At 42.3% G+C, this 20,018-nt stretch overlaps 1 protein-coding gene across 3 annotated transcripts in view; it reads right to left on the reverse strand.

The window, feature by feature from the left end:
- The window catches only part of BRF1 (BRF1 general transcription factor IIIB subunit), a 1,219,927-nt gene that overhangs the window by 722,728 nt on the left and 477,181 nt on the right, over nt 1–20,018 (reverse strand). For all 3 annotated transcript variants that reach the window (XM_078660299.1, XM_078660297.1, XM_078660298.1), the window contains exon 4: nt 14,295–14,326. In XM_078660299.1, coding sequence (XP_078516425.1) covers nt 14,295–14,326 — 32 coding nt within the window. The remainder of the gene's footprint in view (nt 1–14,294; nt 14,327–20,018) is intronic.

Below are 20,018 nucleotides of genomic sequence, written 5' to 3' on the forward strand. Positions count from 1 at the left end.
ATTTTAGGTTGATAGCGTTTTTAACCCACAACCCTTGTAAATATCACGCGTTGTACATAGCACGTATAGCACTACGCACTACCTACCCATAATATTCTATACTCTGGGGACCAAGGTGGTGTTAACTATACTGTTATTCGACCACATGATGTCTCTGATACCACCAACTGGAGCACCTTGGACTGTAAATAGGCAATCAATAAGACAACTGATTGTATGTTTTGTTTTTATGTTTGTCTCTGTCCTTTCTTTCCCTAATAGGTGCAGAAACCGTAAAATCGGAAGCCTCCTAAACCAGGAGTTATTAGAAAGACAGTTTTTCTTTCTAATTTTTTGCACTTTTTCATTAATTATTTTCACTTTCACGTCCCTAGGTTAGGGTGGACCTTAGCGAGTCCATGCCGCCAGGGTTTATTCACACAAAGTCCTGAAGAATGCCAGGTAAATTCACACCGTTTCGTGGCTGAAACATGTCGACTGACTTAAGGAAACTACCACCTGAATAATTGTGGACGCATTTCCGACACATCATTTTATTGATAAGTCCTTAGTGATCCTAATAAAATTGTTTTGATACACTACAGACTGATTTTAAACCTCACATCACTCACTTAATATTCTTTGCACATCACTGTCCTTACCCACTACCCGCTCCGCAGTAGTTCTGGCGTTGCAGCACACAGAGGGGATGCTAGATTCCCTCTGTGGGGCCCGATGATGAAGCATGTCATCACTAGGTGGTGAGTGAGGGCTTTCTTTCAAAAAAACGCCTTAAGTGAAGTCGTTCCTTGCTCCATATTGATGGTCTCCTATCCTTCCTTGGAATACTCTTGTTTTGTTTATGAGTAAGAAATGAGTCCCACAATCAAAAGTGTTCTCCTCGACTTTGAAGATTCTATAGGAGCCACGGGGGCCCCCGACCCCCGTAGACACCCCCGATGGGGAATGACTGCCATGATTGCCCGCGGAACGATGAAAATGTAGCCGCGAGACATCGGCGCTCCCATGCTGACGCCAGCCTCAGTTTGAATGACTAAAATCCTGCAGACTACAGTTCGGATCAGTTCCGGTAAAAACCCAGTATGACCTGGTAGAAAAAAATTGTTGCCTCCCTCCCCCTTTGACTGATGGTTCATACCGCCGATCCTTTCTGTTGCCCTTTAACGGAACTTTTGGACTGCCGAAAGAGCCTCTAGGCCAACCACGAGTTGGTGGAGATTTTGACTATGCCTAGATCTGCCTGGCTGCTCCCAAAATGGCGCTGATACAACTGAAACTTTCAACTCCTTGTTGTACCCCGATTGCTCAGCCTTGGTGTCATGAAATATGTATGCAGTTTTTAAACACAATGAATTGATATGGGATGGGTACTGATTATGTGTTCGGACAATGAATTGAAGTGAGATGGGTACTGATTGAACATTCGGACAATGAATTGTTGTTAAGTTTTGACGCATCATGATTATTGAAAGTTCGAATTTCAACACTTATGATACTCGCTCACACTGAAGTTTCTATATGATTTTATTGCACCTGTCGCACTTTTTATTATGAAATCAACGACCACCGACTCCATTAGGTTTTCCACTAATAAGTATCCCTACATGTACAGTTCTGGCCGGCCCACGGGGTTGTAGGCCCGTATTTATGCACCGACATTTTTATTAAAGATTTTTGGAAAAAGCAAACGTAGTTGTCACGCGTAAATTGGTAAGTTTCGAATAAATGACCACTATTTCCGATATAACTAGATTACAGGTGAAATGGCTCAGCTCGACTAGTTAAGGGTTAAAAAGTATAGTACGCAGAAATATTGCAAATATGGATGGTCCAGGTTTATGTTGTATGTGTTTTTCATTTTTGTACAGCCTAAAGCAACCGCTAAAGATCCTGGTATTTAGCCTATACTTTATATGCTACCTGTATCAGGAAAGTTGTTTTAAAATGCCCCTAAGTCGCCCCGAAAGAGTGCCACCTGACCCCCCTAGTACGAACGACAATGACCCCGTACCACTGTAGGTTATCCCTTTTCCTCAAAGGAGAGCACGAGCTCGCCCCCCACGTTGCACCGACTGCCCTTTGTTCTGACCCCCCCCCCCCCTGCACACGATCCGTAATACCACACTTGGGCGACCTATGCTATCCACAGGCTTCCGATAAATCATCTCTCACACACTAAACGGTCCACCTGGGCTTAAACGCCAAGTTGGCAGGGACTGCATCCCGTGGAGATAGCCCGAGTATGTAGTAAGTAAAAGCCTTTTCGGGTTTATGCGCGCTAATGTGTTTTTAAAATGCTGCCCCCGCCCCCCTTCTTTTTCCCTCTTTCTGCAGGTCACATCGGAACGTCGATTAAAGTACGAAAAAGAAAAGGGTGATCTAGCGGACAAAGAGATGGGAAAAAGGGGTTCGATTATGGTGCTTACGCACGACGAGCGAACAACGGCTATTTCTCTCCCTGAACTTAGCGCTTGGGAGGACAGCCTGAAGCGGAAACTACAAAATATGACTTCGCTTGGCACCCCGAATAATACAACCAAGAATGACGTGCACTAATGAATAAAATTCCTACATTTAACTAAAAAGGGAAAGTTTAAGGAATATTCCGAGGTGAGGTTTACCCAAGTACCCTCCGCTTGGAGGACTAGGAATGTTGCCAGTGTTTTAAAATCTACTACCTCCTTTTTCGCACCCTCATAGACATGAAACTCAAAGCTGCCCCATTGTTCGCACAACTGACACCCACTGTTGCCTCAGCCTGGAAACACATAAGCCCGACCAGGTTAGTTCTTGACCAATTGCCAAAGGCATGTAAGTGTGTGCAACCAAAGCCACCAGTGGAGGCAGCCGACGATAAAAGAGAAGAAAAAGGTAAAAAGAGCTTAGGATGCTAAGGATGCGCAGCGTACAGGAAGAGATCATTTTGGCCAATAACTGTTCTATGTTTTGTCTTGGATTTTTGTATATAATACCAGTCACTGTTCTATGTTTTGTCTTGGATTTTTGTATATAATACATGTACTGTCTCCCCCGCCTGAGTTTGTGTGCATGTAATGTATGGGTCTACGTTGTCCCTCTGCCTGTGTTTCCGTATTACTTGACCCCTGCTGTTCTGTGTTGTGTGCGCACTAAATGGCCTATTGTACACGTCTCTCTCTCTCTCTCTCTCTCTCTCTCTCTCTCTCTCTCTGAGGGTCCCCCTGTTCCCTCCTCCCTTGTGTGGTAACGTTGTGCCCCACCGGCACACACCTAATTGGGTCTCTTCGAACACAAAGGTGTTCGGCGAAATTGACAGGAACTAAAACGATTGTAACTTGCCATATTACTACCTCTCCTTTCTGCAAAACGATAGAACCCGAGTTGGTAATGAAAGAAAGGACAGGTAAGACGACTGATGTCCCCTAATCTGGCCTTTTATAGGGGGGACTATAACGTCAATGGTCTTCTGTTTTTCAGTTCGTTAGAAATGCAATCCCCAATGCCCAGATTGCCTCACCCCTCTGCACTTAAGTGCGGATGTCCAAAGCGTCCTCGCTTCTCCCGATTGACCCCAGCTCCCTGTCCAAAGCGTCCTCGCTTCCCTCGATTGACCCCAGCTCCCTGTCCAAAGCGTCCTCGCTTCTCCCGATTGACCCCAGCTCTTATCAGCTATCCCCGAAGCGTAATTGATGACATTGATTAACCGTCGCTCCCCAAGAAAAGCATGTTTAACCTCTGCCTCCCTCTCATGATGATAACCACCCTGCTTGCAAGAGTTAGTCGACCCCGAAGGGAAATGTAAGATTGTCAGTACTTGGGTTAAAAAAAAAAAGGGTCGAGTCTCTACCTAAGGACTCGATTTCGAGTTTTGATATAATACACTGTCGATAGGAGTCCGATTTCTCTCCACGTACGTCACGAATGAACGCCAAATAGGCTTACGAATTCAGTGGAAATGCCCTCCTGCATACTCCATAAGTGATGACTTCTGACTGTGACTGATGAACATATCCCCCACCTACTTAGGATTGGGGACGGAATTGAGATGTATAAATGTCTTCTCCTGCCAGTTTTTCTAAAACTTGTTTTGTACCCATTCAAAGATACAATCACTGGAGGAGAGGAGCTGGATGTGACGCACAGCCTGGCCACAGATCATGAAGCACGTGTGACCGCAACCAAAGGTGGAGTCGCAGAGCAACGAGACGCGGGACGAGGCACCACTCCCAAACTCGGCAGATGAGAGAATGAAGGGCTGCCTTGAAGCCCTCGATTTGCTGACCCACTCGTGCCTGAAGTCCCCGTCCCTTTTGAGCCCGACTGATGGGCCTGCCTGCTCGTCGTCCTTTGCTCCTTTGGTCCCTTGGTGTGTTCAAAGATCTGATCCCACTCCACCCTCTCTTCCCTTGATTATTCAACAACATCACCCTTTTCGCATAACTTTTGACTCAGAAAAGAAGAGCAGCTTTTAGATAGAATACGGAAGAAGAAAAGACACGCAGGTGCCCAGCATGAGGCACCCCTAAGAAGATCAGTTAGGAAACAGGACTGTGATCTAACAGCAGAGGACTGATCGCACCCTGCAACGCGTAAGGATGAATCCGAGCTGGACCTATAGCTCCACCGCCGGTGCTCAACAGCGCCAACGAAAGAAGACGGACTACCAGAGCCTACCAGTGATGGCTCGCTGTTAAAAAAACACTGTGACGAAGACCCCCCCCCCTTCCTGAACTTTCTGCCCACCCCTTGACTAATTGCTTGTATCGAACTGAATTCCTCCCTCAACCATTTTTGTATTGCTTTCAAAAATGTTTCATCGGTCCCTCATGTATTTAGTTTTCCAAAAGTCTCTTATAGCACTGACAAGACCCGAAGGTATCAGAGCACTTTTTACTGTATTTTGATGTCACCGGAGAGAAAGTCAGAACCTGATTCTATAATATGTCGGAACCTTTTTCTTGATTGACCTCGACTAAGTATTATGCCGATCTCTAGACTTGTATGAATAACCCAACAAATGTAAAATCGTATGTACCGCATTCCGCCAATCGTATCGACTTTATAGAAATGAACTAGCTTATGTAAAAAAGCGGCGACTGTTGAAAATGGCAATGTATATGCACATAAGCGGCGTTCATTTGTGTTCACTGTACCCCTTGTTGTAAGCAGAACGGATATCGCTGAACACTGACTGTGTTATCCCGCCAGCATAGACCCATGCACACACGTACACGACAGCCATTTTAGGCACCATGGCCTCTCTGCCCGTTTGTTGAACCCCCGGCACCCCTCCCCGCGCGCACTGCTCATGCATCGGCCATAAGACCCTCTCCCTCTGCATGACCCTGCCCTAGAAGTAAACCTCCTGCTTGACCCACACCCCCCATTTCCTCCCAAGAACACCCTTCCCCTCAGCTGACGAGCCCCCCCCAGCTGCACTTGGCCTTTCGACCCGGTCCCAAGTCCTAAGACCAAGCCTCGTGGATGTACACCCCCCCCCCCTTTTCCTGCGCAGCATAACAAAACCATGATACACCAGCCGAAGTCCCCGATCTTATCGCCTGCCCAACCTTTGATCTGATCATCCCCTCCTGCCCTCGTGTCCTGTAGGAATGTCCGGCTGGGAGATCACAATCTCTTGTTACATTCAGGAGGGGAGGATGACATCTGAGCGACTGGTATGGGAATAGGCCCGAAGCTGGGATTCCAAGCATGCCTTTTTCCTACTTCAAAGCGTCTTTATTGCAATAAGGAATGTTTGTGCATCATAAACATGTGTATAAAAGACGAAGCCTCAGAGAAACTGAGTGTGTGGGCTATGGAGGGCACCAAGAGAGAGCACCTCCTGAAGGCACTATGCGAGTGTCCGAAATTACAGGCTCTCCTCATGAGAAATAAAACTCTGTTCTTGTTTTCCTGCTGCCAGCGCCCGTCTCTTTATTTGGTAATTGTTCAAGATGGGAAATAAGAGGCGTCCTGCGCCTGCAGCCTGGGCATCAGGTGCATTATGGGCTGACTTTTCCACAGGATTAGGAAGTTATTTCTAATTTAGAAAAGTTTGAGGAAGTGTGTTTAATTACCGTATGAAACAGGAGCAAGGCAGCAGTGTGGGTAGAGCAGGTTGTTTACTGGATGAGGATTTGGTGAGGAAAAGTATTCAGCAGGAGATGAAATATAAGGTGCAGGAATCTGTGGCAAGGATACTGTGAAATAAGAGAAGATTAGGTAAAACGTCAGGTGAAGCTTTTTTCAATGTCAGATGAGGATGACCAGTTGGTAGGAGTGGGAGGAAAAAGGTTAAAGAAAACCAAACATGTGGAGGACATATTTATGTCTGAAAGAGGGAAAGTCAGTCTGAATTCCATCGGGAAGAGAGGTTTGACCTTGGTGGCATGCAAAGATTGGGTGTCCAAAGGGGCAGACAGAGAAAAGATGTTCTTCACGACACAAAAGGAGATGGAAGCAGTAGAGCGAATGGAAGTCCTAATAAAGAAAATGAAAAAGAGTGGGATGAATATATTTTAGACCTACAGGATGATGAATTTGGAAATGAATTTGACAATTTGGAGGAAGTTTCTATTGTGGAAGTACTTAGGGACCCGTTAGGTGAGGAGATAACATAAAACATCCAAGAAGTGGTGATTGATGGCCTGTGGAGCATGTGGGCAGGTTTATTACAGTGTGGATATGGAAACCTTTAGACAAAGAGGTGAGATAGGTGCTGAGAGCAGACTGCTCTAGACCTGTTAGTGAGGAGAAGTTTACAGTACACCCAATTTGGATCCAGAGTCAATATGTTTTTTTTATTTAGACTGGGTAGAAATCCAAGGAAGAGACTACAACAGTCATTAAAGGTCTGTCAAGACAAGGTCCTGGATATGATGGGACCGATAGCCAGAATTATGGATATGGTAGAAGAGGCGCATGTGAATGCGATACCTATTGATTTAGATCTGCTCAGGGGGTGGAGCCAGAGAGCAGTAGTACTATGAAACACAGGTTTGCTTACAGGGAGAAGAAAGGAGACACTCGTGAAAATAAGCCCTAGATTTGGAGACAAGGCGCAGAGAGCCCAGCGATGATGTTAAAGGATTTGTCTTTGGTGAAGGGCTTGTGTAAAGTTTAGGCAAATATGTGACCACATTTACAGCCTCTAATAAAGCTCAGACAAACATGAGTAAGATGTTTGGTAGCGTAATTTTACAGACAGGTCAGTAGAAGAGGACCCACTGCTGGCCAGGGCATGCAAAGGTCCCAGTACCACACCCAATACTGAGGACAATGATTTCAAGCATCTCCTGACTTCTACCCAAATAGCAGAAGAACTGGTAGAGGAAGGTTTATCCGTGCTCAAATTCAAAGTTCCAGAAACCAAGGGGAGTACGGAGATTATTTTTGGTTCTTCCCAAAAAGGAGTAGGGGGACGTTTGAGAGAGTTCATAGGACAGTGGGAGAAGTAAACTCAGGACCCCTGGGTGTTGCAGACAGTTCAAGGTTATGAGATGGAATTTATAAGCTAACCATTACAGAGAAAGGAGTCAAGAGAATTGGCGGCAAGCGAGGAATTAAGGAAGATAGTGGACTTAGAGTTAGAGTCTATGCTACAAAAGGGAGCAGTAATATGCGTGGTCAAAAGGAAGGACAAGGGATGAGAGCAATGATCAATTGAATTGAATAGGCATTTGTATAGCGCATGGCTACCCAGGAGCATCCCAGCGCTGAAACCGTAACAAGAGGACAGATACCCTAGGGGAAAAGCCAAGTCTTTAGTCGTTTTCGGAACTTCAGGTGATTTGGTTCCCTACGGAGGTTCAATGGAACAGCAATCCAGAGTCTGGGGGCATTGAATGAAAAAAGCAGTCCATTGAACAAATATTTGGTATACAGACACTTCAAGATGGAGGGTATCCATTGTCCTAGAGAATTGTTGTTACAAAACGACTGGTTGGTGAAATTAGATTTAAAGGATGCGTACTTCACAATTCCGATGGGAAAAGAGTCAGAAGTATTTACTGTTCCGCTGGAGAGGACAATTTCAGTGCCTCCCATTGAGCTTTAGTCAGCACCTTGGTGTTTTACCAAAGTCATGAGAGTAGTGATGGCATACTTATGGTAGAGAGGAATAAGATTGATTGTATACTTGGACGAGACCTTGATTATGTCCCAAAACATGAACAATTCAAACAAAGATTTGATGCAGGTAATGAGCAAACTGAAGCGGTTATGATTTTTAGTGAACAGAGAGAAGTCTATTTTGGAACCAACTCAGAGCTTAGAGTTTTTAGCATTCCAAGTAGACACAGTTGGTTTTACAGCTCCCAGAGAGCAAGGTGAAGATGATAAGAAAAGGGATAGTTTGGGTCTTGAGAAGAGACTTTATTTCTCGCTCGGATGATTGGATTGTTGTATTCTTCTAGCCAAGCAATATTTCCAGAACCTTTGCGTTCTTGTGCTTTGCAGAGGTTGAAAGGACAAGCATTGAGGAAAGATTTTTGGTATGGTGACAAGATATACTGAGTGCAGAGGCAAAGGAGAATTGGTTTGGCAGTTGGACAATATGAAAGCATGGAATGGCCGAGCCATTTTTGGATGTGCCCGAGCTTTGATTTGGAGACCGATGCAAGACAGAGAGGTTGGGGAGCTCGTCTGGGGGCTGAGGAGACCAGAGTATGGTCATGGAAGAGACGGAGAAAGCATATTGATTGTTTTGAGTTAAAAGAAGGATTGTATGCTTTGAAGTGTTTCAAAGAGATATTAAGAGGGGAGACACTATTGATGAATTTTGACAATGTGTCAGCGGTAGTGCATTTCATTGTATTAGGAGGAAGCCTATCCCGGGGTTGACAGAGCTGGAAAAGGATTTTGGGAGTTTTTGATTGGAGCACAGGATTGTTAGTGAGAGCAGAATATTTACCAGGAGAAATTAATGAGTCAGCAGATTTGATTTCTCAACATTTGAGGGATTTCAGTGTCTGGCAGTTGGATCAACATAGGTTTTGCAAGATAAACAAGATTTGGAGACCTTTGGAGGTTGACCTTTTCACAAGCAGGTTGGATGCCAGTTCCAGAGGTGAGTACAGTGGAAGGGAAAGAAAGCTTATGCTTTTCCACCTTTTGCAATGTTGCAGAGTGTTGCTGAATGTGAGAGAGGAGAGATGTCAAATAGTTTTGGTGACACCTTATTAGGTATCTCAGGTATGGTTCCGGACTAAGATGGAGATGCCATGGGTAATACCTTATTTGATTCAAGTAAGCAAAGGTATTTTGAGGAATGGGGCTAGCCAGGGACATCCATTGGTTCTAGAAGGGATGCTGACACTTTTTCTTTGGAAGGTGTCAGGAGATCCGAGTGTCTGCAGGGGCGTTTGAGCCAGGCTGCAGAGTTATAGGAGTAATCGTGGGCTCCAGGAACCAAAAAAAGATATAGAGGAATTTGAAGAATATGGGACAGTTGGCGCATGGAGAGGGATATGGATCTCGTGGAGCCTCCCATCGTGGAAGTAATAGATTTTTTGGTGGCGCAGTATGAGAAGGGATTAAGCTACAGAACTATGAATTGCTACAGAACTATGAATTGCTACAGAACTATGAATTGCTACAGATCAGCAATTTCTGTTGGACATGCTTAAGTAGATGGGAGATCAGTAGGTAGGAATGTGATGGTTTGTAGAATATTGAAGAGTATAAGGTTGAGCATGTTACAATGTTCTGTGGGATGCGAATACGGTCTTACATTTGTTTCAGGTATGGCCTCTAAATAGGTATCTAGATTTAAAGAAGCTTACTGAAAAGTTAACTACACTATTATGCCTAGTATTATGTAGATGGTCTACTGACGCTAAACCCTTGGAGGCAAGTAGTAGAATTTATGGACCAGAAGGAGTACATTTCAAAATATGGAAGAGGACTAAGACCATGTCAGAGTCTGTCTTCTATCCAAGATATTCACAGAATACTAAATTGTGTGCTATGGATTGTTTGCAGGAGTATGAAGGGATAATGCTGGAACATAGGAGTCATGGAGAAAATCAATTATTGATTTTGTATGTTAAATCACATAACTTGGTAACTTTTGCAAGCTGGGTAAAGGACATTAGGATCCAAGCGGGTGTTGATGTGAACACATTTAAACCACATTCTCTGAAAGGTGCAATGGCAAATAAGTTATATATGTCTGGTGGACATTTGGAAGAAATTCTTAAGGCGGCTGATTGGTCAAATGCTGGGACATTTGCAAAACATTATTTTAGATCAATTAAGCATGTGTCAAATGTGGTGATGTACAGCTTTCAACATGTAGCATGGTAACCTCCAATCTCGAAATGAAATGGCGATTCTCCAAATGAAAAGAGAATCAAGATTAAAGACATGGAAGTTAACACTATCCCTGGGAAGAAGTGGGAAAGATTCTAATCACAAAAAAAATTTTTAGCTCACCAATAACTGCATCCATGGTAATATTAGGTCCATATCTGACAAATCAACCACATTATATACTACTATCAATTTTACTTTCCTGTGCCAAATTAACTTTAGCCAGGGCCTGGATCAACCCCAATCCACCTAACGCTTTGGAATGGTGGTACCTGGTTAATGAAATAAAAATTATGGAATGTACACTTGCAGAACTCAGGGGTGTCGGATCGCTCAAAAAATTTGAGAAAATTTGGGGGAACCTAGAAATGAACTGATGTACTAAAGATAATTATATTATATGTTCATTTATGTCTTTGATTTTATGTTAAGTTACTTCTGACAAAGTGAATAGATTGATCAATTCATGTTTAATTTTGTATATATTGGTTGAATGGCAACTTTGTCGAAAACTTTGTAATCTTATACCAGGTGAAAATAAAAAAAATTAAAAAAAAAAAAAAAAAGGAAGTTAACACTATCCCGCCTGCCACATTCCCGATATTGAAGAAGTAAAAAAGAGAATATGTTAAGTATGAAAGGATGGACATTTTTTTTAGAAAAGATGGTAACATGTTATGTGAATAGTATAATAGGGGTTTAAAAATATATATTTTATGGAGAATCAGAAATTAGAGTTCAGTAGGATATATCAAAAGTAATTGGGTTTTTATAGTAGAGGAGTAGAGGACAGGAGATGACAGATATTTAACAAAGAGAAGAAGAGCAGGTTTTGGCTGCATTTAAAGGGGAGGAGAGTTCTGAGAGGAGATTATTTATTGATAGCAGTGTTACAAATCTAGATTGGTGTTGTTTAATGCTCTTTAAAGGTGCTCCAGAATGGTATTAAAAGTTATGGTGGCTAATGTTAGCCTCCATGTCTTTAATGAAATATTGATTCTCTTTTCATTTTATTTGGATAATCACCATGCTTTCTAACGGGTTCTAAAGTTGACCTCTGAAATCTTGACACATGAGGAAGAGATGAAGGGATGAGGCTCAGGACATATCCACCCAGGATGTTGTTCTGTGACCGTTGGTCTGGAGAGCTCTACATACTTTACGACATAGGATCATTAGATTCCATCTAATAGACATACATACTCTTATGGGATTATTGGAGTCCAGGAGCCCCTACTGAACACACCCAGATTTCCTGAAGGAATACATAACTGAGTCAGAACAAGCAGTCCCAGTTTTAGGTTTGGAGTGCCGTCTGTTGAGGGGAAAGCAATGTTTTTCCAATGCTGCTAAATCCATGATTTTGTAGTGGATGCTCCTATGCAGAAAGTATGTAAAAAAAAGAAACAAGGTGTTTCTCCACATACAGACTTCTCTAAAGCAGCTAAATAGTAAGGGCTATAAAATCTCTTTCAGCAATACAGTGGCAAAATCAAATTGTTTAAGGTTATCCACATTGTGCAAGTTACAAGTAACATCATTGAAGAATAATTTCTGTTAAACATTTTTGAATTGGCTTACCCACCCCTTCAGCTCATTCTCAATGTCTGAAGACAGACTTGGATTAGGCTCTTCCCTTTTATAAGAGAAGTAGTTACTACCGCCAAATAACCCAGATGATTTTCCATTACTAAAATAAAAAGTTAGTTGTTGTATGTTCTTTACTTGGAGTCCAAGGTCTTCAAGGTACAATGCTCAAAATATGGTCTATTCCAACAGTCAAATATCGCTTCTTAATAGAAGGCTGTGCTCCCAGTCTGAACCAAGATGGATAGATGGACCTAATCTAAAAATATATGCAGGAAGGCACGCTTTCTGGGCTTACAGCATTAAACAGTGATTGCAATGCTTTTCTGCCATCTGAATATGGAGCATACGTACGAGTATCTATCTCCTGTTTCTTTTAGGAGAAAGTTGTTTTGTTCCTTCTCCACCGGAGGGGAGAAAATGACTCAGCAGGGATCTCCTTACACCAGGAAATGAAGAGACTGCTACTGAGACAGGTGCCCTATTTTTGAAGCAGGATATATAACTGAGAAGTATCAAAACACATTGCCTGCATTGCAGCATCAACACCTTGCTGTTGTTAAGGATGCTGAATAATCAGGAGGCAATATGTCCCCATGAGGAAGGCACTGAGGAAGAAGTGTTGTCTTTAGTAGGCATTGGGTACACTATAACCAAAGCCAGGAGTACTGTTTTAATATAAGATAAAGCTGCACTATCCGTATCAATAGTGTGTAGGAATATACTGAAAACAGGCATTCTTGGATCCTGTACCTTCCTCTAGATTATCAGAGATGGCTGCCCAGTGTGAGGAGTAAAAGGATGAGGATGGCAAACCTGCCTTCTAATGTGAGCCACTCCTTAAGTGGAGTAATCAAGCTGTTGGGTGAAAACTGCAAAGAATTTATTGAGTATCAACTTCTCCTGAGGTGGTCCAGAGAAACCAAAATTAAGTAGTCTCCTAGGATACTTGTACCGTCTCTCTATTATAGACAGTCACAGGCACTGACCACTGTGCGACCTAAGAAAGTCCTTTAACATATGTTTCTTGTTCTTCAGATTCTTGCTCTAAGAAGCTCATGAAACTGGTTCTGGGCCCTTGCTTACTAACCCCATGAGAGTAGTATTTATGAGCTTGAGGAAATGACAGTGCATTTACAGTGTATCTGATGTTGAAGCACTGGTCATACAATGTACTGCTATCCTTGACCCTGGAGGAAGACCCGCTCAACCACTTATGAATAATTTCTGTCACAGAAACAGCCTTAGTGGGATCTTTCGCCTGAGGAACCTTACAAACTAAAAGACCCATCCTGTCTGTTTGGTGGCGTTCTTGACAACAACTCCCCTCTGCATTACTGTTCAGTCAGGATCATGTGTGGACAGGTCACTGGGTACCACAGGCTTTTAGCTTGATCTAGTTCTACCTTCTAGAAAGGTAGTAGGCAGAGAAGAATCAAAGCTGGCTCCCATTTTATTGAAAGAAGCCATCTACTTAAATCCTTTTACCTAAATGCAACATCTTGCACCTTACGGCAAAGACTTGAGCTCCTTTAGAACTAAAGAATGGAGATGGGTCTGTAGTCAACCTGCAAGCTCGGACTCCCAGGAGTATCTTCACAAGTGCATAATTTATTGCAAGATGTGTTGGCAGCCTCACTGGGAGTGGCCCTCACCTGGTTACTCATGCCTAGTAGCAGCTAGTAGAGGCCTGCAGCAATATCTAAACATCTCCCAAATAATCAACAACTGCTTCTGCTTAGAGGTAGTTTCTTTAATGATCCGCAATAATATCTTCAGTTAAATTGCATGATGTAGCCACATCAGACACGTGACTCGCTCAGGAAACGATCAACAATGAGCTTTAGCAAGGCAGTAAAGCATAAGAACTGTTCACTAAGCAATTCTAGGCACAGTCAGGCTCTGTGCCCAGTCTGGTTAATCACTTTTGTCTCGCAGATCAGAGTCAAACTGCCTATATGACATTAACACTTGTCTGTTGAAGCTACATTTTGCAAAACTTATTTATATTAAGGTTTCATTTTGGAATAATGAACACAACCTAACTAATCCGAATCAATTGTGGATTGCTTGAAAGAACTTGAGAGTGCTACATTGTGTAACACATGGGATATCTTTAGAGACTGCTGCAAGCCTATTCTAGCTGCTCCTTCAGAAGTGGGACCTCATCACAATAGACTGTTTCTCAGTACCCTTGGACTAATACCAGTGCAGAAATTAGCAAGCTGTGCTGCTACAATATGGTATAGGTGCTCGTGTTGTGGAGGATAGTGTCAGCAGGTATGGTTCCGCTTATTCTATGCAGATATTTTAAACTGGGGAACTTGCATCTTCAAAAACAAACACTGAAATGGGTTTGCATTAACAGGTTCTAACTACATTTCAAATTCAAAAAGTAAATAAAGAAATCCTACCTGTAGAAGGTCACTGAGGTCAAGTAACATATCTATGAGAGTAAGTCAAGGATCTTTCACATGAACAGCAGGCGCAATTAGGAGGTTTATGCAAAAAACAGCAACAGGTAGATGAAATAGACGTTTTACATTAACAAAATGCACTACTTTTGATTCTGGACAAAAACCCAATAAGATATTAGTGAACATAGATTATAACACAAGAAGAAAATGCTCATATTAATTCAGAACAGGAAGAGCGACAATTTATCTATGAAACACAATGTAGAGGAGCATGTGGCTAAAACATAAGTATTTCTATTTTGGGTTTACCATTAGTTTACCATTGGTCAACAGGGATTCGTGTAGAAGAAAACATACTTTAAATACAATTCAATGAAAGGAGTACTGCAGTCCACCAAAGAACTCCCACATCCCAGGCCACATAAAATGAGTTTTTAAATACGTTGAGAATATAAAACAATGACATCTAAATCTACATTTGTAAAAAAATATATATATATTTTCCCAATGAACAGGTCCTGGCCACCAAGAGAGACATTGGTTGTTTTCCACCAATTGCTTTTATCATTCAACGTGTAGCATTATCCTTTTCCTCATAGCCAAGCAAACGAAAGATGGGCACTGTCACACAATTCTGGACAAAAAGGAAATTTCATTTTGTCAACACTGCTGCACAGAAAATAGCCCTCAATTATACTCGTTCCAATCGCCAATCGGCAGTAAAAAGAAATTAAGATTCTTGAAGTTGGCCACTTCACCTTCTCACAGTTCGCTATTCTCAAGCTACTGTACTCTTAGATTTTCTCGAGTTCCCAGCACTTTCTTTTTTCTTGCCTCATATAAAGCAATGAAGGGACAGAGATGAGAAACAGGCAGTACACAAATAAAATGTGCTGAAACACTTATGGCAATTGCAAGCTGCAGTCTCATGAAGACTCCCGAGCTCCATTTATGTTGTCAAAGTTTAATAACTGTGTATAACAAACATGAGAGAAGAGGGAAAACTCTTACTGGGAATCCTCCCCCGAAACATAATGGTTCTAAAGAAACCCATTGAGCGAGTTGCCAAAATGTAGTCATTTTTAAGTGAAAGAGAAAAAAAAAAATATATATATATATATATATAAATATATATAAATATATATATATGAACAAACCACCCAACTGCCATAGAACCTCCATGGAAAGCAGGCACGGACACAAAGTGGCTTCGGATTCGGCATTTATTTCATGATGCAGGACGCCCTCAATCACGAGCACAAGGAGAGACGCGTTTCAGCCTTCAGGAGGCCTTTGTCAATCTAGTTTGACTCTGCATAACTCATAGGTTAAATAGCCCACCCCATATATATATATATGTATACACAGGAGTGAATGAATACTACACGTTTACGATACATTTAAATAATATAGGATGTACTAGAAAGTGCAGAATGTGACCCCACTCTTGTACCTTGAATAGTTAAAAATAATAATAATAATAATGTGGATCAGACACCTCAGAGGGGCGGCCAGGTGGGACCAGTGGTGTAGTATCATCTGTATCCCAGCCAGAACACCAGTGGCGTCACAATTCCTACTAAATAACAGGAGTGAGTAGTTGGGCTCCTACCAACATCTCGCCTTAAAATAGTTCCACAAAAAAACAGGGGTTGATGCGAGTGTGTACATATGCCACCTGATGGTATGTAGGAATAAGGTCCCCTAAAAGAGGCATTAAAAACGTGTCAAATGAATGCATACACTTTAATGGGTTCACTCATTGTACAAATACAAAAATGCGCAAGTACATGTTTTAGACCAAATAGTTCAGGCAGATCGGCATGTTTCCTTGCTAGTAGGATACAGCACCTAAATTAGAAGACAAGTACAGATGAAAGAATGTCACCTACATGCACTTGAAATAAAACAAAGTAATAAATGTCCTATTTGTGTATCTTCATAGAAAACCAATTTGATAATCAATATAAGGCCCAAAAGGATTAAGATAAATTGAAGAACAGTATCTTGACCCATGCCCAACTAGTAACAGCAGGTCAGAACCAGAGCCGTCAGGTAGGTGCACAGTTGTGGTAGCAAGCCATACATGGAGCTTATAAAGACTTACCACACACTGTGTCCTGCACTTAGTCAAAGAACGTTGCTGCAAAGGTCTGCCACTGTGGAGGGTGATCTCAGTGCTTTTCTTTGTCATAGTGCAAACATTACAACAGTAACAAAGGCTGGGAGTTTTATTGTGATTGCAATGTTATCTTGAAAGTGCCGAATAGCAGTCTCCTCCTCCAACAAGATGTTAAAGATCAAGCTACTTCCCTTCGGTAATGCTCTTTCTTGTGGATTATCCATCAAACCACAGATTCCTCACCTTATAATCCTTCCCAGACTCCAGCAGCGGCTGCTGTGCCGTTGGAGTGTTGTGAGTGGTGGTGGTATGGGGGGAGGGGGGGGGGGGGACGGGGGGGGTCATTGGGAGAGAGAACGGTCGGACGGACAAAGAAAATACTAAAGTAAAAAAATAATTTACCAGCCGCACCTCCGAAACTCCTCTTTTCTGTTTCTTCCTCACTGCAGCACAGGCTCCCAAGCCTCCCCTGCGGCCACTCTGGATGCTGCCCTCATGCATGAGACCGCTTAGTGAGCATCATGACAGTTTGGCCATCCTGAGATGGTTGGCAAAGCCCAAATGCGCACTAAAGGCAGTGCCCACCCCTCCCCCTCTTGACTTGGGGGTGGATGACTCCACCCCCAAGATTTATTCAATAGAACAAAAATAAAACGATGATAAACAAGTTTTATTTTTCAAATTTCGAGGCTGGCAGGGGTGGGCGAAACTACTTCGCCATAGCGGAGGAGCTGCCACTGCCAGGCTCCAGACTGGATCCCAAATTGTTTCTGCTGCAATGCTCTTGCAAGCAACTAGGTGTGCTGCGACGCGTTGGCTCTGTACCACCCTGGAAGAGATTAAGCAGAACTTCAAATAAGAGCCACCCATGCATGCTGATGTCAGTTTCTTATTTTTCCCTTATTGTACCCTCAGACGCGAATCCTGAACAATTGTTGGTACCAGTATGCTGATTTCTAATTCGGGACCTTTGTCAAATTTTAAAAGTAGGTTACTCTCCAAAGAAGGAAGTGGGAGGATGGTGACGAATCTGCACTTCGATGGGGCATGCAACAGAAAGAGCATTATTTGGTAAGTCACTTTCTCTTCTGATGGATACTTGTAACCGTAGATTCCTCACTTCATAACAGATACCAAAGCAGTACTTCCCCTTGTGGAGGGTCTGTGCAGTGGGCTTAGACCAAAAAGTCCGCAGGACCAACAGGACGAAATGCCCTTCTTGCAAGGCCTGGCTGTGAAGCAGTGGTGCTTTGTGAATGTATGCAGCAACACCCAGGCAATGGTTGCAGCCTTTGCCCTGGTGTAATTGGCTCTCAAAGCTTTCGGCAGCTTCTTTATGGCCAGTGTGTAACAAATCTTAATGCAGAGGACTATCCCACCTCGACAGGGTTCTCTTCTTCATAGCCTACACTTTTCTGCCCCAGACAACCCCACAAAAAGCTAAACAGCAATACAGTGGTGGTCTTTGGTATAATTTATCATTTATAAACAGTTAACAACTAAAATGCCTCAGACTCCACTCAAGAGAGTTAACTGGAAAATGCAGAAAAAGTAGAATAAATTGTGTAATTAAGTAGAAAAATACCATGGCCTTATTAAGTCCAAAGGAATGACTAGGAAAATGCATTTTTAAATTTAGCTTATTTTGGAACATGTATTTTTACATTCAGCTTCATTTGGTAAACACTGTAATGGAGCATTAAATCATATCAAGTGCTCTATGCGCATATTAGCAATAACAGTTTCTTCCTACTGAATATGGCTGTAATTGGCTTTTTTTTTTTTTGCATTTTATATAGTGTGAACTCGACCCGAGGATATCAGAGTGCTTTACATGAGCACCAGTTGTGTTACAGACTGACACCTTTATTGTGTTAGGCACAGGAGATTAAGTGATTTGCCGAGAATCCCAGGATGTTGAGCGTCCCTGCCAAGACTCGAACCCGGTTCACCAGCTTCGAGGTCGAGCGCTGTAGCCATTAGGTTGCATCAAATAATTTCAAAATGGAGTAGTTTTTGGTTAAAAAAAAAAAAAAAGAATTACATATGAATTATTCGGTAATGGTAAAAATGCAATCCGTCAACATTAAGACCCCTGAGAGCAACAACCAAAAGGGGACTCTGTCTTGAGCAATGTTAGGAAGTTGATTACGAGCAGAAACATGACAAAACCCTTCAATCATAACTTCAGGTGATTTCCCCAATTGGCTTTTATGACACAAGTTTGGAGAGTCGGGTTCCTGGAACCGAGGGTCGGGTTCTATAGTGTCAAAATACTATTTTATTAACACCAATTTACTTGGATCAATAATTGGCAAGTGCCTCAATAACTTCCCACAAAACATAAATTAATGTTGTATCTTAGATAACCAAAAACATGCAACAGGCACCATAGATAGTATGTTGCATTTCTCCTCCCCATCTGAACACTCTTGAGATGCTTCTGGGCAACAACAAGAGTGGATATCTCTCTTTCACACACAATTTAGTGCCTAAGCCAAGAAAGTTAAGCAGGGCCGGAATGGAAAACAAAATGAGCTCAGCAAAGAAATTCAAACTTGCTCCAAACTGCAGGAGGCCGCACATGGAAGAGATTGGGGGGCATGTTTTGGTCATGGCTGCCCACCTGAAAATAGTCCCCTAGCCTGTGGCCTACCGGGGAAATGCTAGAGTGTCAGAATGGCTAATCCAACTAGGAAGGAATGGTAATAGGTAGGTATGATATAACTAAACCATCATCTCTTCGCCTTGTTCTAGACTTCAGGTTACATCATAAGAACAATAAATACTCTGGTTGCATTGAAGTAAGACACCCATATAACGATAGCGATAGAGTCAAGCAAAAGCTCAAAACATCAAATATAACCACAATACCTCAGCTACTTAAATAAAACAGGAACTTAAGTCTGGCCAGATAGGGGTCTGCCCTAATAAAAGAACTTCAAAGTAATTCATAAAATGTTACAAGCAGCACACTACAGTGACTTTATATGTTAAGTCCAGCAGCCTCACTTTCATTTCCGCCTGTCCCATCATTCTTTGTAGATGGAAAGTGCAAAAGACCTGCCAAAGCAGTCATATAAACATTAGAAAATAACCCAAGAGCATTAGTTTTGCGGTCATAACCATACTCTCTTGCCATATATGTATATTTCCTTGCTCTCCATCTAAGTGGAGGACTCCTAAGTAGACTATAGAAAAACATAATGGTGGGTGGAACGCATAAGCAAGTGGGGTTCATGGGGTAGATATTACACTGCAATGAGTGGTATGTACTATGCAACCCACTTCAATCTGTACGTATGAAGATCCTCAACCTAACGGGGGGTGTCAACTATAGAAATCAATATGGTTTATTTAGCTAAACATTTTGTGGAGCATAACTTTGGCAAATTGTGCACTGGGCTTTTTGTTTATTTTTGACCTTGAAATGCTTCAGGGTCCCGCTATCTTTTTTAATGGACAAGGTGTCTATGGGGTATGTATAAAGCTAGAACATCTGAAAATCAAGCGACTATCTTTGTAAATAGAGTGGAATAACAGCAAAAGGTTATCGGCTAATCTTGAACCTAAAAATCCAGAGTCTTGCCTGCATCTAA

This window comes from Lissotriton helveticus, chromosome 9, assembly GCF_964261635.1.
Source record: "Lissotriton helveticus chromosome 9, aLisHel1.1, whole genome shotgun sequence".
NCBI classification, from domain to species: domain Eukaryota; kingdom Metazoa; phylum Chordata; class Amphibia; order Caudata; family Salamandridae; genus Lissotriton; species Lissotriton helveticus.